This window comes from Vombatus ursinus, unplaced genomic scaffold (assembly GCF_900497805.2).
Source record: "Vombatus ursinus unplaced genomic scaffold, bare-nosed wombat genome assembly UNPS02014798.1, whole genome shotgun sequence".
Classification (NCBI taxonomy): Eukaryota; Metazoa; Chordata; class Mammalia; order Diprotodontia; family Vombatidae; genus Vombatus; species Vombatus ursinus.
Window position 1 is genome coordinate 48,865,853 of NW_020954576.1, and position 16,702 is coordinate 48,882,554.

Below are 16,702 nucleotides of genomic sequence, written 5' to 3' on the forward strand. Positions count from 1 at the left end.
GAGATTGAATTTTAAGGAGGGCATGCTGTCCAGGATTAGGGAGGCAAGAGCTGTGCCCTATTCTGCTCAGACTGAGTCTGGAATATTGCATTCAGTTCTGATTCCTACTTTTAAGGGAAGGCATTGGTTCAGAGGAGGATAACCAGGATTGAACCATATGCCATATGGAGACTGGCTGAAGGAACCAGGGGATGCTTTACTTCCTTCTTCCTCCACCTCCTAAACTGCAGTTTAATCTCTTTCCTTTTGTTTAAGACTAATAGTCTTTTTTGAGGTGGAAGGGATTTTAAAGATCAGCTGTTCCTCCTCTACTCCTTTAACGGATCATGACCGGAGGCCCAGAGAGAACTTCTCCAAGACCCCACAGCAGAGCTATGGGTCTCCTAATCCTAATACTGTGGTCTTTTCACATTTGCAGTATGAGAGATCCCTATTATTATGTCTATATGACTTCCAGCACTGAGATTCCTGTCACAGAGGGGACTCTAACCATGACAACTAATATATACTTGATCCAAAGAAATAGGCAGCAGTGTTAATGAAAGCCAGACAATGGTCCTAAAAGAAACAGGCTGACCTCTGCCTCGACTCTCTCTCCCTTTTCTGATGTGGTGGTAGAACTCTGCCTTGAGGAAGGGGTCTCTTAGTGTGCTTCCTTGTGGTAGAAGCTTGCCATCTCTGATCTAAGAATGATAGGGACAGGAAAAGGAGAAGGAAGGTTTGGGGCAGAACTGATGAATGATTTTTGCGAATGGTCCAACTTACTGAGCTTCATCTGGTCTCCCTCCTTCCTCCCCCCCAGTGTTCACTTGAGTGGGTGGGTGGGGGTGCACATACATGTGCTCACATATATACACAGGCTCATGGGATCGTTTATTAACCATTATATATTAATTAATCATTAATTTCCTCTATTAACCATTTTAACCTTTGAAAACACATATGCATATCAAATCATGGGTGTAGCTCATGCAAATGAAAGATGTGGCCTAATAGGAAAAAGGACACACTATGCTGGTCTCCTTAGATTGAGCTCCTCTCCAAGGTGTGGGTGAGGTATATAATATTTTCTTTGGAGATGAAAGGCTGATATGTAAAGATACTTTGTTTCTGAGGACTTCTGGTTAGTCTGAAACTCCTCTTAGCTTACTACAATGGAAAGTACACTGAATTGAGCATTTTTTTTTTTTTTCACTATTGGGTCTCTCTCTCTCTCTTGACCCAGCCAGTTCTCACTGCTGATTGGTACAGAAGTTTTGACTAGCTCCATTTCTGACCTGGACCATTTGGATCCACCTTACACACAGCCTGGTTCCCCACTCTAGCTCACCATATTGGTGCTAGGTTTAGTGCCCTACATCTGATTGACTTTAAATATAAATACTGCAGCTCAGAACTCCCAAGCTCAAGGAATCCACCAGGCTCAGCCTCCCTGGTAGCAAGGAGCATAGGTGTGCACCACCATGCTTGGTCACTGAATTGAGACTTAAGAAAACTTGATATCTTATCCTGGTTCTGCTCCTAACTTCCTTCATGGACTTGGGCAAGACAGGTGACTTCTTTAGGACTCAGTTTTCTCATCTGTCAATTGAGTAGTTTGGACTCAGTCAATCTCTAAGGTTCTGTTCAGCTGATATTTTATGATTCAAAAGTTACCTGATGTCTGGGGCAAAGGTGCCCCGTATTGCACCATACACATGGAACATTTCCATTAATACCCTAACATCCCTTCATTGGTCTGAAGGGGGAAAAAAGACAAACTCAATGTAAGGAGTTGGTTTTGAACAATTTTTATTATACGTTTAGTGTTCTCTATACAAAAAAAATCAGTTGGGTTTTTTTTTTACAGTGATTCCAAAAAAAATCTGAATATTTTGGCCTTTTCATTGCTCATGCAGTCAGTTTATAAGTCCATGAATTAAACGGTTCTCCATGGCCCAGAAATCTTCCCTGCTGTAGGTCACTTGTGACAGCCTCTGATACTCATCTACTGCTGACAAAGTTGGTTAATGCAAAATAACTCAGAAAAAAGGGGAAAAAATGTGTATGTGAAGGCATTAAAATGAGGTCTGCCATGGAAAGTTAAATATTTAATGAATGAAAACAAGACCAGACAGATGGGAGAGAGTGGGAGACTGAAGGAGAAAAATGGGGAAAACTTCTCCCCCCAGCAAAGAACCAATGAGAATTTGTAGTGTAAAGGGGTGGGGAGAAAGAGAAGCCCAATAGGCTTCAATGGGGGAATAGTGGGGGAGAAAGACAAGGGAAAGGGGACACCGTGGACAGAAAGTGTGAGCAGCGAGGGCTGCAGGGACCAGGGCAGACTATAGCAGGCCCTGTGATAGGTGACTGGTCCTCCAACAAGAGGAGCTCATGGAGAAGTTGGCAAAGAGCTGGGTAGCTAGGCAGAGGGACAACACTGACTGAGAACATCTCTTTCTGGGAGCAGAAAAAGACATAGGGACAGGTTCATCCATTTTTGTGTGTGTGTGTGTGTGTCTGTATTCATTTGTGACAAGAAAAGGGTTGATAGTACACAAAACTCTGAATTTCTTTCCCCAGATTTTTGTGTTTATTGCTTAACTGAAGTCTTTTTGTCTTGTGCTGACTGGCTGGAGTGGCCCAATGCTGAGCATTCCACTGCACCTCAGCTCTCTACTGGCACAAGCACAGATGACTGGAGGCCTATCCTTGGAGTGTAATGTATAATGAGGGTCGGATATGTAACAGAACAAAAGATGCCATCCTGGTAGCGGGCACCCTAGACTGAATCCCATGGTGTGCCCTCCACAGCTAAATGACCAGTTCATTAAGCCAATTGACTTACTCATTCTCTTCTGTTGTCCTGGGAGTGTTCCCAGATGCAAGGTTGGGTTAGCTATGAAACATGAGAAAATCAAATCAAATCCCTAGAACCAGAAGAATCCTATCTGCAATCCATCCTCAGGAGGGGCAAGTCCATTTAGGGAGGAAACGTCTGGCCATCAGGGTCCAACTTGAATAAAGGGATTCTTCAAATCAGGTGAAACTGGCAACCTTCATCCATGTTCATCTTTCATAGAATATCCATATAATACTGATGTGATGTAAGCAGGGCACAGGTCCTAGGGTATAACTGGGGCACCTGGGACCTCTCTACTGCCTGAAGCTATCTCGGGAAACACTGCTCTTAAACAGGAGAGAACACATTAGTCCACGGGCCCTTCACCAAATGGTTTATATGAGGGCCACTGTAGAGTCTGGGTAGAAATCAACCCTTCTGAATGCCTTGGTTTGAACAAGTTGAGGGTTGCCCCAGAGCCAGCCTGGAGTTGAGTTCCGTGCATGCCCCCTCCTGACATTTCAAGTTTTTGGAGTTATCCATCCCACGTGTCACATCTATATCCTGACTTGTAGTGTCTTGCCATGATCCCTTGCTTCTCTCGAAGGCATGCTTCTTCTAAACTGGGCTATGTAGAAGGTAGGGCCTGTGTCTTATGCAAACTCTGCCTCCTCCAGCCCCTAGCAGAGTGCTCAGCACCCAGTATAGGTATTTAAAAAAAGGTCTGTGTTAGGGAAAAAAAAGTTCTGGAATAGGAGTCAGAATAACAGGGTCACTGAAATCCTGGATTAGACACAGTGAGAATTTAGGCAAGTCATTTCTCTGGGTCTCATTCTGCTCATCTGTAAAATGAGGGCATCAGATTAGATGATTTCCAAGTTCCCTTCTAAGTGCTAAATCTGATGAACTGATTTTATCAGGTTTTCTATGTATCGGTATTTTTTGGAAGAAAAGAGGTCATTGGAAGAAAAGAACTTAATATTGCAGCAGTATTGGCTAACATGTTGGCTGGGTCTGGGACCCAAGGGAAACCTAGATGCCAATTCAATATTCAGGTCCAGGGCAAAGATGTACCCCTTGACCCTCAAAGATCTTGTTATTAGCAAAGGATTCTGATCCACGAGAGATCATTCATACAATATGGATGGATTCAACTCTCCTTGGGTCCTATGGTTCTTCAGGCCCCTACTCTCTCCATGTGACTGTCTGACAGATGCCCCTGGCAGCCAGAATATAAAGGGCTAACAGCTTCATCTCAACAGAATGAACACTTAGCTGGGATGGACAGAGGCCTGGAATGAGTTAAGCCTGGTTCTCTTTTTGGCTTGATCTCAGTTAAAACAGGAGACACAAGAAAGCAGATTCCTCTTTCTCTTCTCTTTCCTCATGATACTCTAGCCAAAAACCCACAAAGCTTTCCATGGTAAGGCTAAGAGACACAGAGAAGGAACAGATCAGTACCTCTTGCCACTGCCATATCCACGCATTACCTCTGAAATCTCTTGGGTAGAAGGAGGAGGCACCAGGAGCCTGGTCAGCTTGACCAAGGTGGCAAGGCATTTCCTCTAGGAAGGGAACCCTGGAGTTCCCCTGCACCCACTCTTCTGGTCACCTTCAAGCTTGTTTTAACAAAGAATTCGGCTTGTCCTCTCTGGGCTGTTTCCTGGGGCTTGGAGCCAAAAAGCTATTAAGCTTTCACAAGATGGACTGTGGTCAACAATTCAATACCCACTTTGTTCAAAGACAGAGGAAGTCACAGTCCTTGTGGTCTAAAGGTGAGGATAAACAGCCTTCTGATGGGACAACTGGGGAGGGGAGGGAACAAGACATTCTGGGTAGCTGAATTTGGCTTTGTTCACCAACAGCGAGCCTGATGTTGATACTGCTCAAGCCCTGGCAAGATGGTCAGCATTCCCACCCCCACCCCCCATCTCAGCCAGACTGACCGGCTGAAGCACCTGGGCTTTTTTTTTTCATGTTTTCTTTTTTTCTAAACTCCTGGCACCTGCTGTAGCTATGTCTTTCGGTGACTGCATGAGAGACCCAGCCCAGTAGTGAATGCTGGCCAATACTATTTGCCTGCTGACCTGGGGCTGATGCCAGCATGGGGTTGTACCTGACCTGGTGATCTCTGAGGCTCTGCTTCCCAGAGGCAGCTGCCCACACTGCAGGTGACCTGCCTTGCCCCCGGTGAGCCCATGTGCATTATGGATTTGATGGAGCACATGAAGCACAGGTCAGTCAGCTGGGTGTGGAGAGAACACTTGCATCCCCAGCAGCAGGCTGAATCCCCAACCTTGAACAGGCATCTTACAAATGATTTTGAGAGGGACAGCACCTTTATTGCCTCAGCAGTCAGGAAAATCATGGTTGTCGGAACACTAGAACAAGGGACCAAAGGAGGCTTGGTCTTTCCCTCCCTCGAGGTCCTTTCTGGAAAGGCTCATAGTCTCATGGGGATTCTCTGGAGGAAGATATCCTTCCCTTCGGGGTCCCCCATGCCTCCAATAGAATGGCTTGTTGCCTCTATATAGGAGCAAAGGAGGCCTGAACTTGCTCCCCCTAGCCTTTTACCCTGCCCCGTTTCAAGACCGGAGAGCATCTTCCTATGGAAATAGGCCTGGTGCTATACCAATCCAGTCCATGGGGCATCTGATTGCTCTCAAGTTTGAATAATGCACCCAGCCTAGCTCTCCAGTATGCTTCCCTGCCTGTGCTGTTGTACAGGGAAGTTTAAGCTTCATCTGAATGATTTTCACATCACACAAAGTAGTTTTGCTGTTAATACCTTTGGGGCTTGGAGATGTGGCAAATGCCACTGAGAAACAACTGGTCTGGAGGGCTCAGCCTTGGTCCCATCAAGGCTCTTTTGCCAACCAGTGGCTAGTTCAAGCTTTAGTATGGTACTTGATCCATGACAGGGGAAATAGCAACGTCCTCCAGAGATGCGCTACAGCTATGGAACACCCACCATCTCTCGCACACAGGCTAGGTAACTTTGGTTTTTAAGAAATGCGCTCGCTCGGTGGGAACCAGGAAGGCAGCACTGTCCCCTTCACTGCTGGTGGGAAAATGACTCCTCTCACCACAGGTCTGGGCTTGGTGCTGAGTGGTCAGTTGTTCTTCTGCTGTGAAGCATTGCATAGGTGGCCGGATTCTCCATGAGTCTGACGCCTCAGGGGCATTGGGGTTTGCAGCGAGGGCCGGGGAACCCCCAGAACTCCAAGGATAGCTGGGAGCTGGGTAAGGCATAGGGAGAACATTGCAATGAGAGGGATTCTTATCTGGGCAGAGGTGGTAGAGTGCTGTTAGTATTGTTACCTTAGGTTCTTCTGATATGTAAATACCCCAACAGAAGGATAACACCAGTTTGGTCTGGGGTGTATGTGTGTGTGTAGGGGGGAACAGACTTGTGGCTGAGGCCTTTCAGGAACCCACCGGTGACCACCGTTCACATGACATGTAAAGTATGAGTCTTGATACCCTCCTGAATGGGGAGCGTGGAGATGATATCCAGTGCATTGGAGAGGAAAAGAGGGAGAGCCATCTCACACTTCTCAAACGGGCAAAGCTTGTTCTGCCTGGGACAAGGTCCGGTCTCCTCCAGGGTTGCCATGCTGGACTCTTTCTCATCTACTTCCAGGTCAGGGGTTGACTCGGACATCTTGGGTGTTGTTCTTCTCCTTCTAATCCACTGTCAAATTTGGAGTTTTACGAGGGAGAGAGGAGGAAAGCCCAAATCCAGAAGCTGCTTTCTTTCGTTCCTTCTCTAGGCCCAAACACTTCTACCTTTGTCAGGTACCCAGACCTGGTCACAGGAACTGAAGACCTTTTCATTCAAGCACCACCTTCTTGTTCCTGCAGTCCAAGACCTCTTCATCAGGATAAAAGTAACTCCATATATTTTGAGGAGGCTGGGGAGTCATACCCCCACATTGTAAATAAGGGAGTGGTAGCAACATGTGTGTGCAGCTTTCAGCATGAGCCAGAGAGAGGCTGTTCACCCTCCCTCTGTCAAAAAATACTGTTGTTTTGCAGAAAGAAGCCAGGCCCAGGTAGGTGTGGAAAAAGGCCAATGTCGAGGTTGCATGGGGGCTGCGCGTATATGGCGGAAAGGCATCCTTTGGAACTGAGGGGGCCCAGAAATGTCTGAATACTAGAGATTCTCTGTCCGATTGCTGATTGATCCTTGTGCCAGTCTCTTGCTGCTCTCTGGGGAGGGGCCATCCCTCCATTCTCTTCCTGGGACTCATCTCCAAAAGAAAAACAAAAGTGGAAACTTTTTTTTTGAAGAGAACAAAGCTGAAAAGGGGGGGAGGTGCAAGGTGTGAAGGGGAGAGGTACCACAACTTCTGAGAAGGAAACTAAAGGGTGAAATGTTGCCAAGTAACTTGTGTGAGTGTTGGGGGCAAGGTGGAGGGGACAGGGATGGTCTGGTTCTGAAAGCTCACGTTGGGTATTTGACTGAGCCTCCGGAACCTGTTCCCTTCTGGCTCAGCTCAGGTCTGGTCTCCAGCTCTGTGATCACCCTGTTGGCACCCGGGGGGTGGGGGTGGGGGTGGGAGGGAGGGAGGGGAGAGGAAGGGGAGAGGCTTTGCTGTTGGCTGGGCTGTCACAGGTCCACATGGCTCAGCTGATCCCCTGACACTGGTATCTCTGATTGCCCTCATCCCTTTGGGTGGTGGTGATTTAGTAGTCAGTCTGCAGTGGGTTTTTTCCTCCCTGCCTCCCCTCCCCCCCCATTGACTACAGTGGCTGTGTCTGTATGGGCCGAGCTATGCCAGGGAGTAGATGGCATTGACGGGCGATGTGGCCTCTGAGCTTTCATTCCCTTCTGTCTCTTCCTTGTCCTTTTTGACTGTGTATTGGCCAATGAAAGATCCATCCTCATTAAACTGTCCTTCTCCCCCCTCGCCATAGTCCACCAGGCTGTCATCGCTCTCCTGCTGCTTGATGGTGCCATCCAAGGATGTCTGGCTTCCTTGTAGGGGCTTGTTGTCCTCATCACTGGTAGGGGTGAGAGAGGGACAGGCAGAGAGGGAAGGGAGCAGAGGAGATAGAGTGTTAGAGGTGGAGTCCAAGCTGAGAATTCCCTACAAGAGTCCATTAGCAAGCATTCATTAAGTGCTTACTATGTGTCAAACATGGGGAGATAGAAAGAAGGGCAAAAACAGTCCCTGCCCTCAAGGAGCTTACATTCCAATTAATGCAGGATACAACATGCAAATAACTCAGTACATACAAGGTATATAAAGTCAGAGGACTTCCCTCCAGCTGAATGCTCGCTCTATGCATGGGAGGGGTGGTGGCACTTAGGAAGTGGAGGTTAAGCAATCACAATGCGTGAACCCTGGCCACCCCATTCCTGGAAAGAGGAATTATTATTTGTTCAGAAGGGGTAAGGCAAGAACTGCAGTAGGAAAGAATCCAGCTACAAAAAGAAGCAGGAGCCCAGGGCCTGAAAGAAATAAAATCTCCCTACCTCTTCCCTTGGACCACAACATTGCTATCTTTACAAAGCTCTGTTAGGCGAGTGAGAGACAGAGGCATCTGTAGCCGATGGAAAGCTAGCAGCCAACATGCCCCAGTTAGATGAGCCACCGTGAAACCATTAATATTAACTAAGTTCACGAATATGAAAGATTTGGCAAAGCAAATTAGTGTAATGTTAGGGAAACTGGCCTCTGGGGTCACATTAGAGTTTGGGAGGAGGGGAGAACTTCCTTCTACATAAAATTGTTTCTGATCCTTTCCCCATCTGACTATGAATTGCTCTCCTGTACCTCTCGTCCTTGAATGATATGTTGTTTAGAATCGGGTGGAGAATAGGGCGTGTGGCTATTCTTGACCCTGATTCCACTCTCCTAAGTTAAAAGTAACACTGAATCAGGGAGGTGGTAGGTTAGGGGTGGGGAAGGGGCAAGGGAGAACAAGTCTTTTTCATGTCTTAGGTTCTTTAAAGAGGGGAAAGGGATTTTAGGGCTGACCCCTGTCCTGCCCCAGATACTGGAAAGGTACCAAATTGTGGCTGGCCCTCCAGCTACCTGTCTTTCTACCTTTCAAGAAACCTTCCTGTCCATGTGCTCAGTCATGGAGAGGAAACAAAGATCAAACAGAGAAGCAGAGAGAGGTGGCATTCCAACTTGCCCACAAAAGTGAGAGCAAGGGTGAATAGCTCTTTCCTCCCCATGGCCTTCCTTCTCCTTTCCCTGCTCCACTGAAGACTCAGTTTGGTTTTTGGGCACCAACTTTGTCTGGGTTTGCTCCAGAAAGGCAGATGTGGTCACCATACGCAATTAGTGGGGGCAGGGAGGTGTTCTGTCCCCAGCTGAGCCTCAGTTTCCTCATCTGTAGAATAAGAAGGTAGGACTAGATGACTTTTGATTCCCTTTCAGCCCTAGAATGATGATCCTATGGTCTGGCCAGGGCTGCCCAAAGAGCAGCCTGGCAGAGGATACTAGGTTCTACGGCTGTGATTCAACAGACACCATGTGGGGTGGGGCTGGCAGAAAAAAACAAAGCCAGGCAGCAGGCCAGAAAAAAACACACCCTGCACTGCTGAATTGGAAATAGAAAAACAAAATCTCTCCATACCACCCTTTGGTTCTACCTCTGGGGAGGCTGGGCCTCACCAAGGGTGGCTGAGGAACAGCTGGAGCTGGCCGGGAAAGGAGTGGGAAAGAGTCTCTGTCTCTGCCTCCAATTGTGAGGGAACAGAGTGCCATGGCAGGGTGGAGAGGCCTGGGCCCAGAATGTCCAGCAGTGCGCTTCTTATGGGTAGTGGTTCGGATGCTGGCTGCCAGCTGGTCCCCTGGTGGCACCTTTGTGCATTGGGGCTGCCTATGGCTGTCTGGGCAGATAAAAAGGTGGAAGAGGAGGGCAGAGAGGCAGCTGAAGCTAGGATACTAACTGAGAGGGTGAGGAAAAGGAAAGGGGATGGACTCTGCTAATCCCCCAGTCCTGTCTGGGAATGGGAGGTTTTTATCCCCTCTCACTCTCTGGCTATTCCCTCTTCTCTGTTCTTCAGGTTCAAAGAGGGCATTCTATACCTAAAAGGTCCAGGTCCTTGAACAGGTGAGTGGGTTATCTGGTAAGAAGGACTCATGGGCTAGAAGGAACCTTCCAGATCACCCAGTCCAACCCTCTCATCTTGAAAATGAGGGAACTGAAGGCCAGAGTGAGGTGACCGATTTGTACAAGGTCACACGGGTAGGAAGTAGGAGAGATGGGATTTGAACCTGCTTCCTGCTTTTGGTGAGGCAATTGGGGTTAAGTGACTTGCCCAGGGTCACACAGCTAGTGAGTGCTATGTGTCTGAGGCCAGATTTCAACTCAGGTCCTCCTGACTCCAAGGCCAGAGCTCTATCCACTGCGCCACCTAGCTGCCCCAGAACCAGCATTTTCTGACTGTAAATCTAGTGCTCTATTACACCATACCAATATGCAGGACCGTGTGGCTATCTGCAGAGTGGCTGGCCAGTTCAGCCCTGGCCAAAAGTGAAAGCCCTTTAGGGCTATTCAAAACTGAATAACATGCGCTTTGAAAGAGTGCAGTTAATACTAGGAAAAGTGTGAATAAGGATTTGTTTCGTTTGTCTCAAGTCAGATGAATCTCATAATAGTTTTGAGTGGGTAGATTGCACATCTGGGTTATAACATAACCCATATGTGAAGCATAGTTCTGAGGCTGGGTATTTGTGGGGATGACATTTTAGGGCACAGATAAGAGCACTGGACTGGAAGTCTGCACCCCTAGATTATATTTCCCTCTCTGTCACTACCTCGTATTGTGACCTTGGGCAAGTCACTGTTCTTCAAGGTCTTTACTTATATAACATGAGAAGGTCGGGCTAAATGATTTTTTTTTAAGTTATGGAATAAAACAAGCATTTCTATAACACAGTATGATTAAAAAAAGATGATTGCACATGAAACTGTAACTCTATTAGGTACAACTTGCTATTCTCCTTTTAAAAAAAAATATAATATAGGTATCATGTAAATTTATTTTTTTCTTTCCTCTCCCTCATGCCCTGCCCTAGAGATGGCTACCATTAGATACCATTAGATATATAGATATGTAAAATCATTCTATACATACGTCTATTTACCAGTTCTTTCTCTGGATGCAAATGATTTCTAAAGTTGCTTCCAGCTTCTAAGTCCTATGATTTTATGTCAATATGCTTCGATATGAGTCTCAGAGGTTGCCCACTGAGGGCAGGCTTTGCTGGCACCCAACACAAATGCATTGCACAGTGCAATTCCTCACATTGCTGTAGCACTCCAAGATTAATGCCTTCACCATAGCAAGCCTTGACAAACATTAACAATGCAGGATATTATTTCCATTTTGCAGATGGGGAAACTGAGGTCCAGAGAAGTCAGGTGACTTAGCCTTAGTTTCCTCATCTGTAATGTGGGGATAATAATTATAGGGTTGTCATGAGGATCGAATGAAATAATCTATGTAAGGCCCTTTGCAAACCTTGTAGTGTTATATAAATGCTCATTATTATTACTGTGCTGCCTGCCTCTTTTCCTGTGGCTTATGTGATGAAGGGCACGTTAATTGCCAGTAATCTGTATTCTAGTCAGGCTTGTTTATGTCTTGTCAGCATTAGGTTCGGCTGTGGGTGAGACGAAATTCCAAGTCAGAGTTGTTTAATCACAGATTTTCCAAGCTGGAAGAAATCTAAGAGATAACCTAAGTCCAACTTCCTTTACAGCAGAGTGAATTGTAAAAAGGCTTAGACAGAGGAAATGATTTACCCAAGGTCATACAGCATCTTAGTCTCATAAGAGGACAAGAATGCAGCTTTCCAGTGCTCTTGCTACCACAACATTCTGTTTTTGGCTGGCAGCTGTGAATCTTCCCCATGTCCCATCCTGCAAAGACTGTCTCTCTCAAACCTGTCCCCAGGATCTGGCCACTGTATACCCTTTTTGGGCTAGAATGGTCTCTTAGGTTTCATCTGGTGTCGAATCCCACAATGCTAGAATTCCAAGTCACTGTAAGTGTGTCTGTCTTAGAGGGTCAAACCACTGAGGGTAGGTAAGTTCTGTCTAAATTGTTCTGTACAGCACTACATGTGAGAAGGTGCTTAATTTATGCTTTTGGAAGAAGATGAGAATAATGCTCACTCATTTTTATATAGATAAGTCACCCCTCTCCCCCCAACCTGGTGCTCCACTCAAAGATATGCTCCAGGAAGGAATTCCAAGGCTTGTGCTCACCACAAGAGATCAATGCCTGAACATGCCCAGCCTCTTTGAAGGCTGCTCTCTTCTTAAAGGACACTGGATCCCAAATGGGCAGCTCTTAATCTTTTCTAGACTTCAAAAGGCATCTTAATGACATAGAGAAAAGGGGGCTAGTGCCTCATTTCTATCGCTGCTGGGACTCTTTAAGATGACTTAATTCAAATCTACTATGTACCTGGCATTGGGTTAGGCCCTGGGGACAAAAGAATAAAAATAAAAATATGTAAAATTTATTATATATTGTATATTACATATAAAAACATAAAATATAAAAATAAAAAAGTCACTGCTCTGAAGGAGCCTACATTATCCTAGGCCTATAATCTCTAGGTTATATTATAACTTCTCTCATGGAAGGACTATTTTGGTACTGGAATAGGAGGGGAGAAGTTTTTATTATAATAAATGTCTGCACATATAATACATCAATGTTTGTAAGGTCCTTACTTGGATCAAAAAAGAGGACCACAGCATTTATAGTTGGAAGGAATTTGAGAGATTTGGTTGATCAATCAATCAAACAAGCATTTACTGAGCACCTACTATGTGCTAGGCACTGAGGTCACAAATACAAAGGATGAGACAATCCCTGCTTTTAAGGATCAATGAGGACATGGAGGCCCAGATATGTTAGGTGATTTGCCCAAGGTGACACAGGTAGCAAGTGGTAGGGGCTGGGATTCAAACCTAGCGATACTACCTCCTAGTAGGGCTCATCACTTGTTTCTGATTTGAAATGTGGAAGTGCCTTAAATCTTCCATCTACATAGAGGGTGAGGTCCCGGGCAATATCTCCCAGAGGCTGCTGCCTTGTCCTAAGCAATTAAGATGAGCAAACTCAGTATCACTTGTCCTTTTCTCAAGGTGTCGTCAGAGAAGACAGAGATAAAAGCCTTATCAGAGAGAAAATCTTCTTGGTGGCCGTTTAGCAAATCTGTACAGTTCTCTTAAAGAGACAAAGAGAGCTTTCGGGGAGAGGACAGGATGATGGGTGGGGTAGGACAATAAAAGCTGTGGAGATGTGGCTTTCCTTTTGTGTGAGAGAGGAAAGAGAAAACATACCTGTAATCAAAGGAACCATCCTCTTCCTTCTGGTCTTCAGGGTCAAGGGGAACATCCTTCTTTTCTCGAACTGCAAATCAGCAATTGAAGCAAAGAGTCAGACACAATGCACAAGACATATGTCTTAGACTTACCATGCTTCCAGCCACACAGCACATGGCTTGTTACACATGGCTTGTCATACTTTCCAAAGTATTTTCATATATTAGGATTCCACACATTCGGTCTTCACAATAAGCCTTTTGGGGCAGGTAGGGCCAGGATCGTGAACCTTGTTTTACAGAAGAGGAAACAAACTTGATGAAGAGAAGTAATGGTCAATGTCTCCTGATTCCTCTTTAGCCCTCTTTCAACTAGACCAATCAACCAATCATCAGGCATTTATTAAGTGCCTACTGTCTACCAACCACTGTGGATACAAAACCAAAAATGAAACAATCCCTGTCATCAAGGAGCTTATGTTCAATTGGAAGAAGATGAGAATAATGCTACTACAGCAGGAGGACAGGGAAATTGGTCCAAGGAAGAATTTTCTGAAATGGGAAACTTTCCGAGATCTTTATTGGAGCTCTCTGAAGAATTCATCTGTGCGTGGGTCCTTTAGACCACCTGAATCCCACCTTGGAGACACGGAGATGGACTCAGTGATTCCACCTAAGTCTTGATGTCAAACTAAGGACCAGGTTAGTGAATCAGGCAGTCAATCAAAAAGCTTTCATTAATGCTTTTGGGCCTACTTTGTGCCAGGCACTGTGATAGGTGTGTGAGACAAAAAGACCGAAAAATGAAATCTAATCCCATGGAGTTTATGCATTCTTTTGAAAGGAGAAAAATGCTCCTTGGCAAATATTCTTTGTCCTATCTCACATACTCTGATCTCTTTTGGATTCACTCCAACTTAATAAGCATTTATTTATTTTTGGATAGAGCAGTAGGGTTGGAATCAGGAAGACTCCTCTTTATGAGTTCAAATCTGGCTTCAGACACTTACTAGCTGTGTGACCCTATGCAAGTCATTTAACCCTGTTTGTCTCAGTTTTCTCCTCTGTAAAATGAGCTGGAGAAGGAAATGACAAATCACTTCAGCATCTTTGCCAAGAAACATCAAATAGGGTCACAAAGATTTGGACATAACTGAAAATGACTGAACAATAAAAACCTATCAGCAAGGCACTGGATAAGGACAAAACAAAAAACCAGTCCTTGCCCTCAAGAAGATAACACTTTCTACTAAGATCAGATGTAGACTTCTTTATAATCCCAGGGCATACAAAGAATTTGGCAGCAGGACTGAAATAAATAGGAGGAGGAAAGTCTGTTGCCATTGCCTTGGGTTTTCATGGAATGCTGGGGAAGGCTCAGTATCTGTTGGAGATGAATGCTCTTGTGCCCCTAGAGAATGGGAGGAGTACAAGGGGTGCTATTAGAACACAGGGGGTTAGGGTACTTGAAGGGATTCCTAGTCTGCTCCTCTCTGATGCCTATATCACGCAATATTGTGTATACCATAGTTAACTGGGCATCCTATCCCCTTTCTAGACTATAAGAATTCCATGGGCAGGAACAATCAAAATCTCAAGTCTAGCACAGTACACTTAATAAATTTCTGAAATGGAATTCATTTGGCAGCTCAGTGGGATTTTCCTGGTCAATATAATTTCTTACAGAACCATAAGGTCAGAGACTGAGAGCTGGAAGGCACTGTGGAGGCCAGCCATGCCAGCATTGTGGATCTCACTGTCCCTTCCTCTGACAGATGTTTGTCTCATGAAGACTGGGAGAGCCTCGTATTCCAAGGAGCAAAAGCACTGTAGTATATATGGAGCCTGTGGTCCTAGTTTGTTTCCACTGGCTCAAACCCCTTCCTCACCCCTCCAACACTGCAATGAGGAAGGAGATGCCTATCAGGTAAGACAGGAGCTCTGGAAGGGCTAACTGAGAGGCTCCTCTCCCCCTCCACCACCTCCTGTGTTCCAGGCATCCTCTGTCCCCACATCCTAGAGAGGTGGTGAGTTCTTAACTGAGTCTCTTCTCCAGAGCATCCTTCATGCGCTCATTCCACCATGCCCCTGAATACTCACACACTCTCTGTCTCGGTCTGTTTCTGTATCTCTCTCTGTCTCTCTGTCTGTCTCTGCCTGTCTCTGTCTCTCTCTCTCTTTCCCCCTCCCCTCCCCTTTCCTCCCCTTTTTCTCTTAGGTCTTAATGATATTCAGGATGAAATAAAGCTAATTCCCTAACAGATGGGGGTGGGGGTGGGAGGAAAGGTCATTCCTAACAGGAGTCAGTCATCTCCCCAACCCCCCCAGGGCTCCCAGGACCTCTTTGACAGCCCACCTTAGGCGAACTTAATTAACTCAAGTGCTTTCTGGCTGCCCTTAGATTTAGAAATTAGACAGGAGGGTCATATTTTCTTATTCAGCAAGGCTGGGCTCATTGAGACAGCTGAGCTCCCCTGGACCTGGCAAGCTGGGGGATCTGGTTGGCTTATGGGAAAGCTTGATTGCTTTCCTGCCATGGGGGAGGGATGGAGCTCTGTTGCTTTTTCCTCGGGTCTCTTACCTGGATATTTCCCTCCTCTACTCCTTTTGATGAAGCAGACGATGAGTAGGATCAGCACCAGCAAAGCAATCGCACACATGAGCCCGATGAACCATCCTTGGGTGGCGATGTCCACCTGGTTCTTGGTGGAAGCTGGTAGGGAGAAAGAGACAGTAGGGTGGGGGGTGGAGGAACATCAAAAGAAGGCAAGTTAATAGGATCTGACAAGAGAGCTTGGGGAGGAAAACAGAGATAAGACTCATCCGAAAGTCCATGTGGATGTTTCTTGGAGACTAAAGCTAGGGGTTGCCCAGTCTGCTGGCCCAAAGTACCCATCAAAGAAAATATCCATTAAAGGAACAAAGAAAAAAATCCATTAGAGTAGAGGTCAAAGGATGAGGAAAAGAGCCAAAAGAAAGGGAAGGTGCCAGGTGGGGGCAGCTGGAATAAGAAGCAGAAAGTGGAGCAGGACCTGGGGACAGCATGGGGTTAGGGGTGATATTGTCCAAGAAAATGGTGCAGGTCTTCAGTGGCTGACCTGGGCACCCCAGCCTGGTGTGGAGTGAGGGCAACCAGGGAGAAGGCCAGAGGTGTGCTGATGGCAATGAGGCCTAATGAAGACCTAGGGCAAAGAGGCACAGTTCTAGCAAACTTCCCACTGGGGTTGATGATCTTGACAATTCACATTCATAGGGGTCCTCCAGGTTAATGAAACGCTTTCCTGGAAATACCCCTGTGAGGTAGGTAGACCAAGCATTGTCAGTCCCTTTTTACAGATAGGGAAACTGAGACTTACAGGGGTGAAATGACTTGCCCATGATCACATATTTAGTGATAATAAAAAAAATAGCTTATATTCATATAAAACTTTAAGCTTTTTAAATCACTTTCATTTAAATCCCATTTGATCCTCACAACAATCCTTTGAGGTTGGTTCAGCTAATTTTCTCCTATCCATTTTTACATAAGGACCCAAGGCTCAGACATCTGGAGTAAGTTGACCAGGTCACACAG

General features: G+C 45.9%; 1 protein-coding gene across 9 annotated transcripts in view; it reads right to left on the minus strand.

The window, feature by feature from the left end:
* Positions 1-1,806: 1,806 nt before the first annotated feature.
* Positions 1,807-16,702, minus strand: part of NFASC (neurofascin) — a 248,089-nt gene continuing 233,193 nt past the window's right edge. For 8 of the 9 annotated variants that reach the window (XM_027871166.1, XM_027871168.1, XM_027871169.1 and 5 more), the window contains 3 exons: positions 15,710-15,841; positions 13,148-13,217; positions 7,392-7,828 (listed from right to left, as the gene is read on the minus strand). In XM_027871166.1, coding sequence (XP_027726967.1) covers positions 7,597-7,828; positions 13,148-13,217; positions 15,710-15,841 — 434 coding nt within the window. In that variant the 3' untranslated portion in view covers positions 7,392-7,596. Of the gene's footprint in view, positions 7,075-7,391; positions 7,829-13,147; positions 13,218-15,709; positions 15,842-16,702 lie in introns of those variants that run through there. The other variant, XM_027871164.1, reaches the window with a different exon arrangement.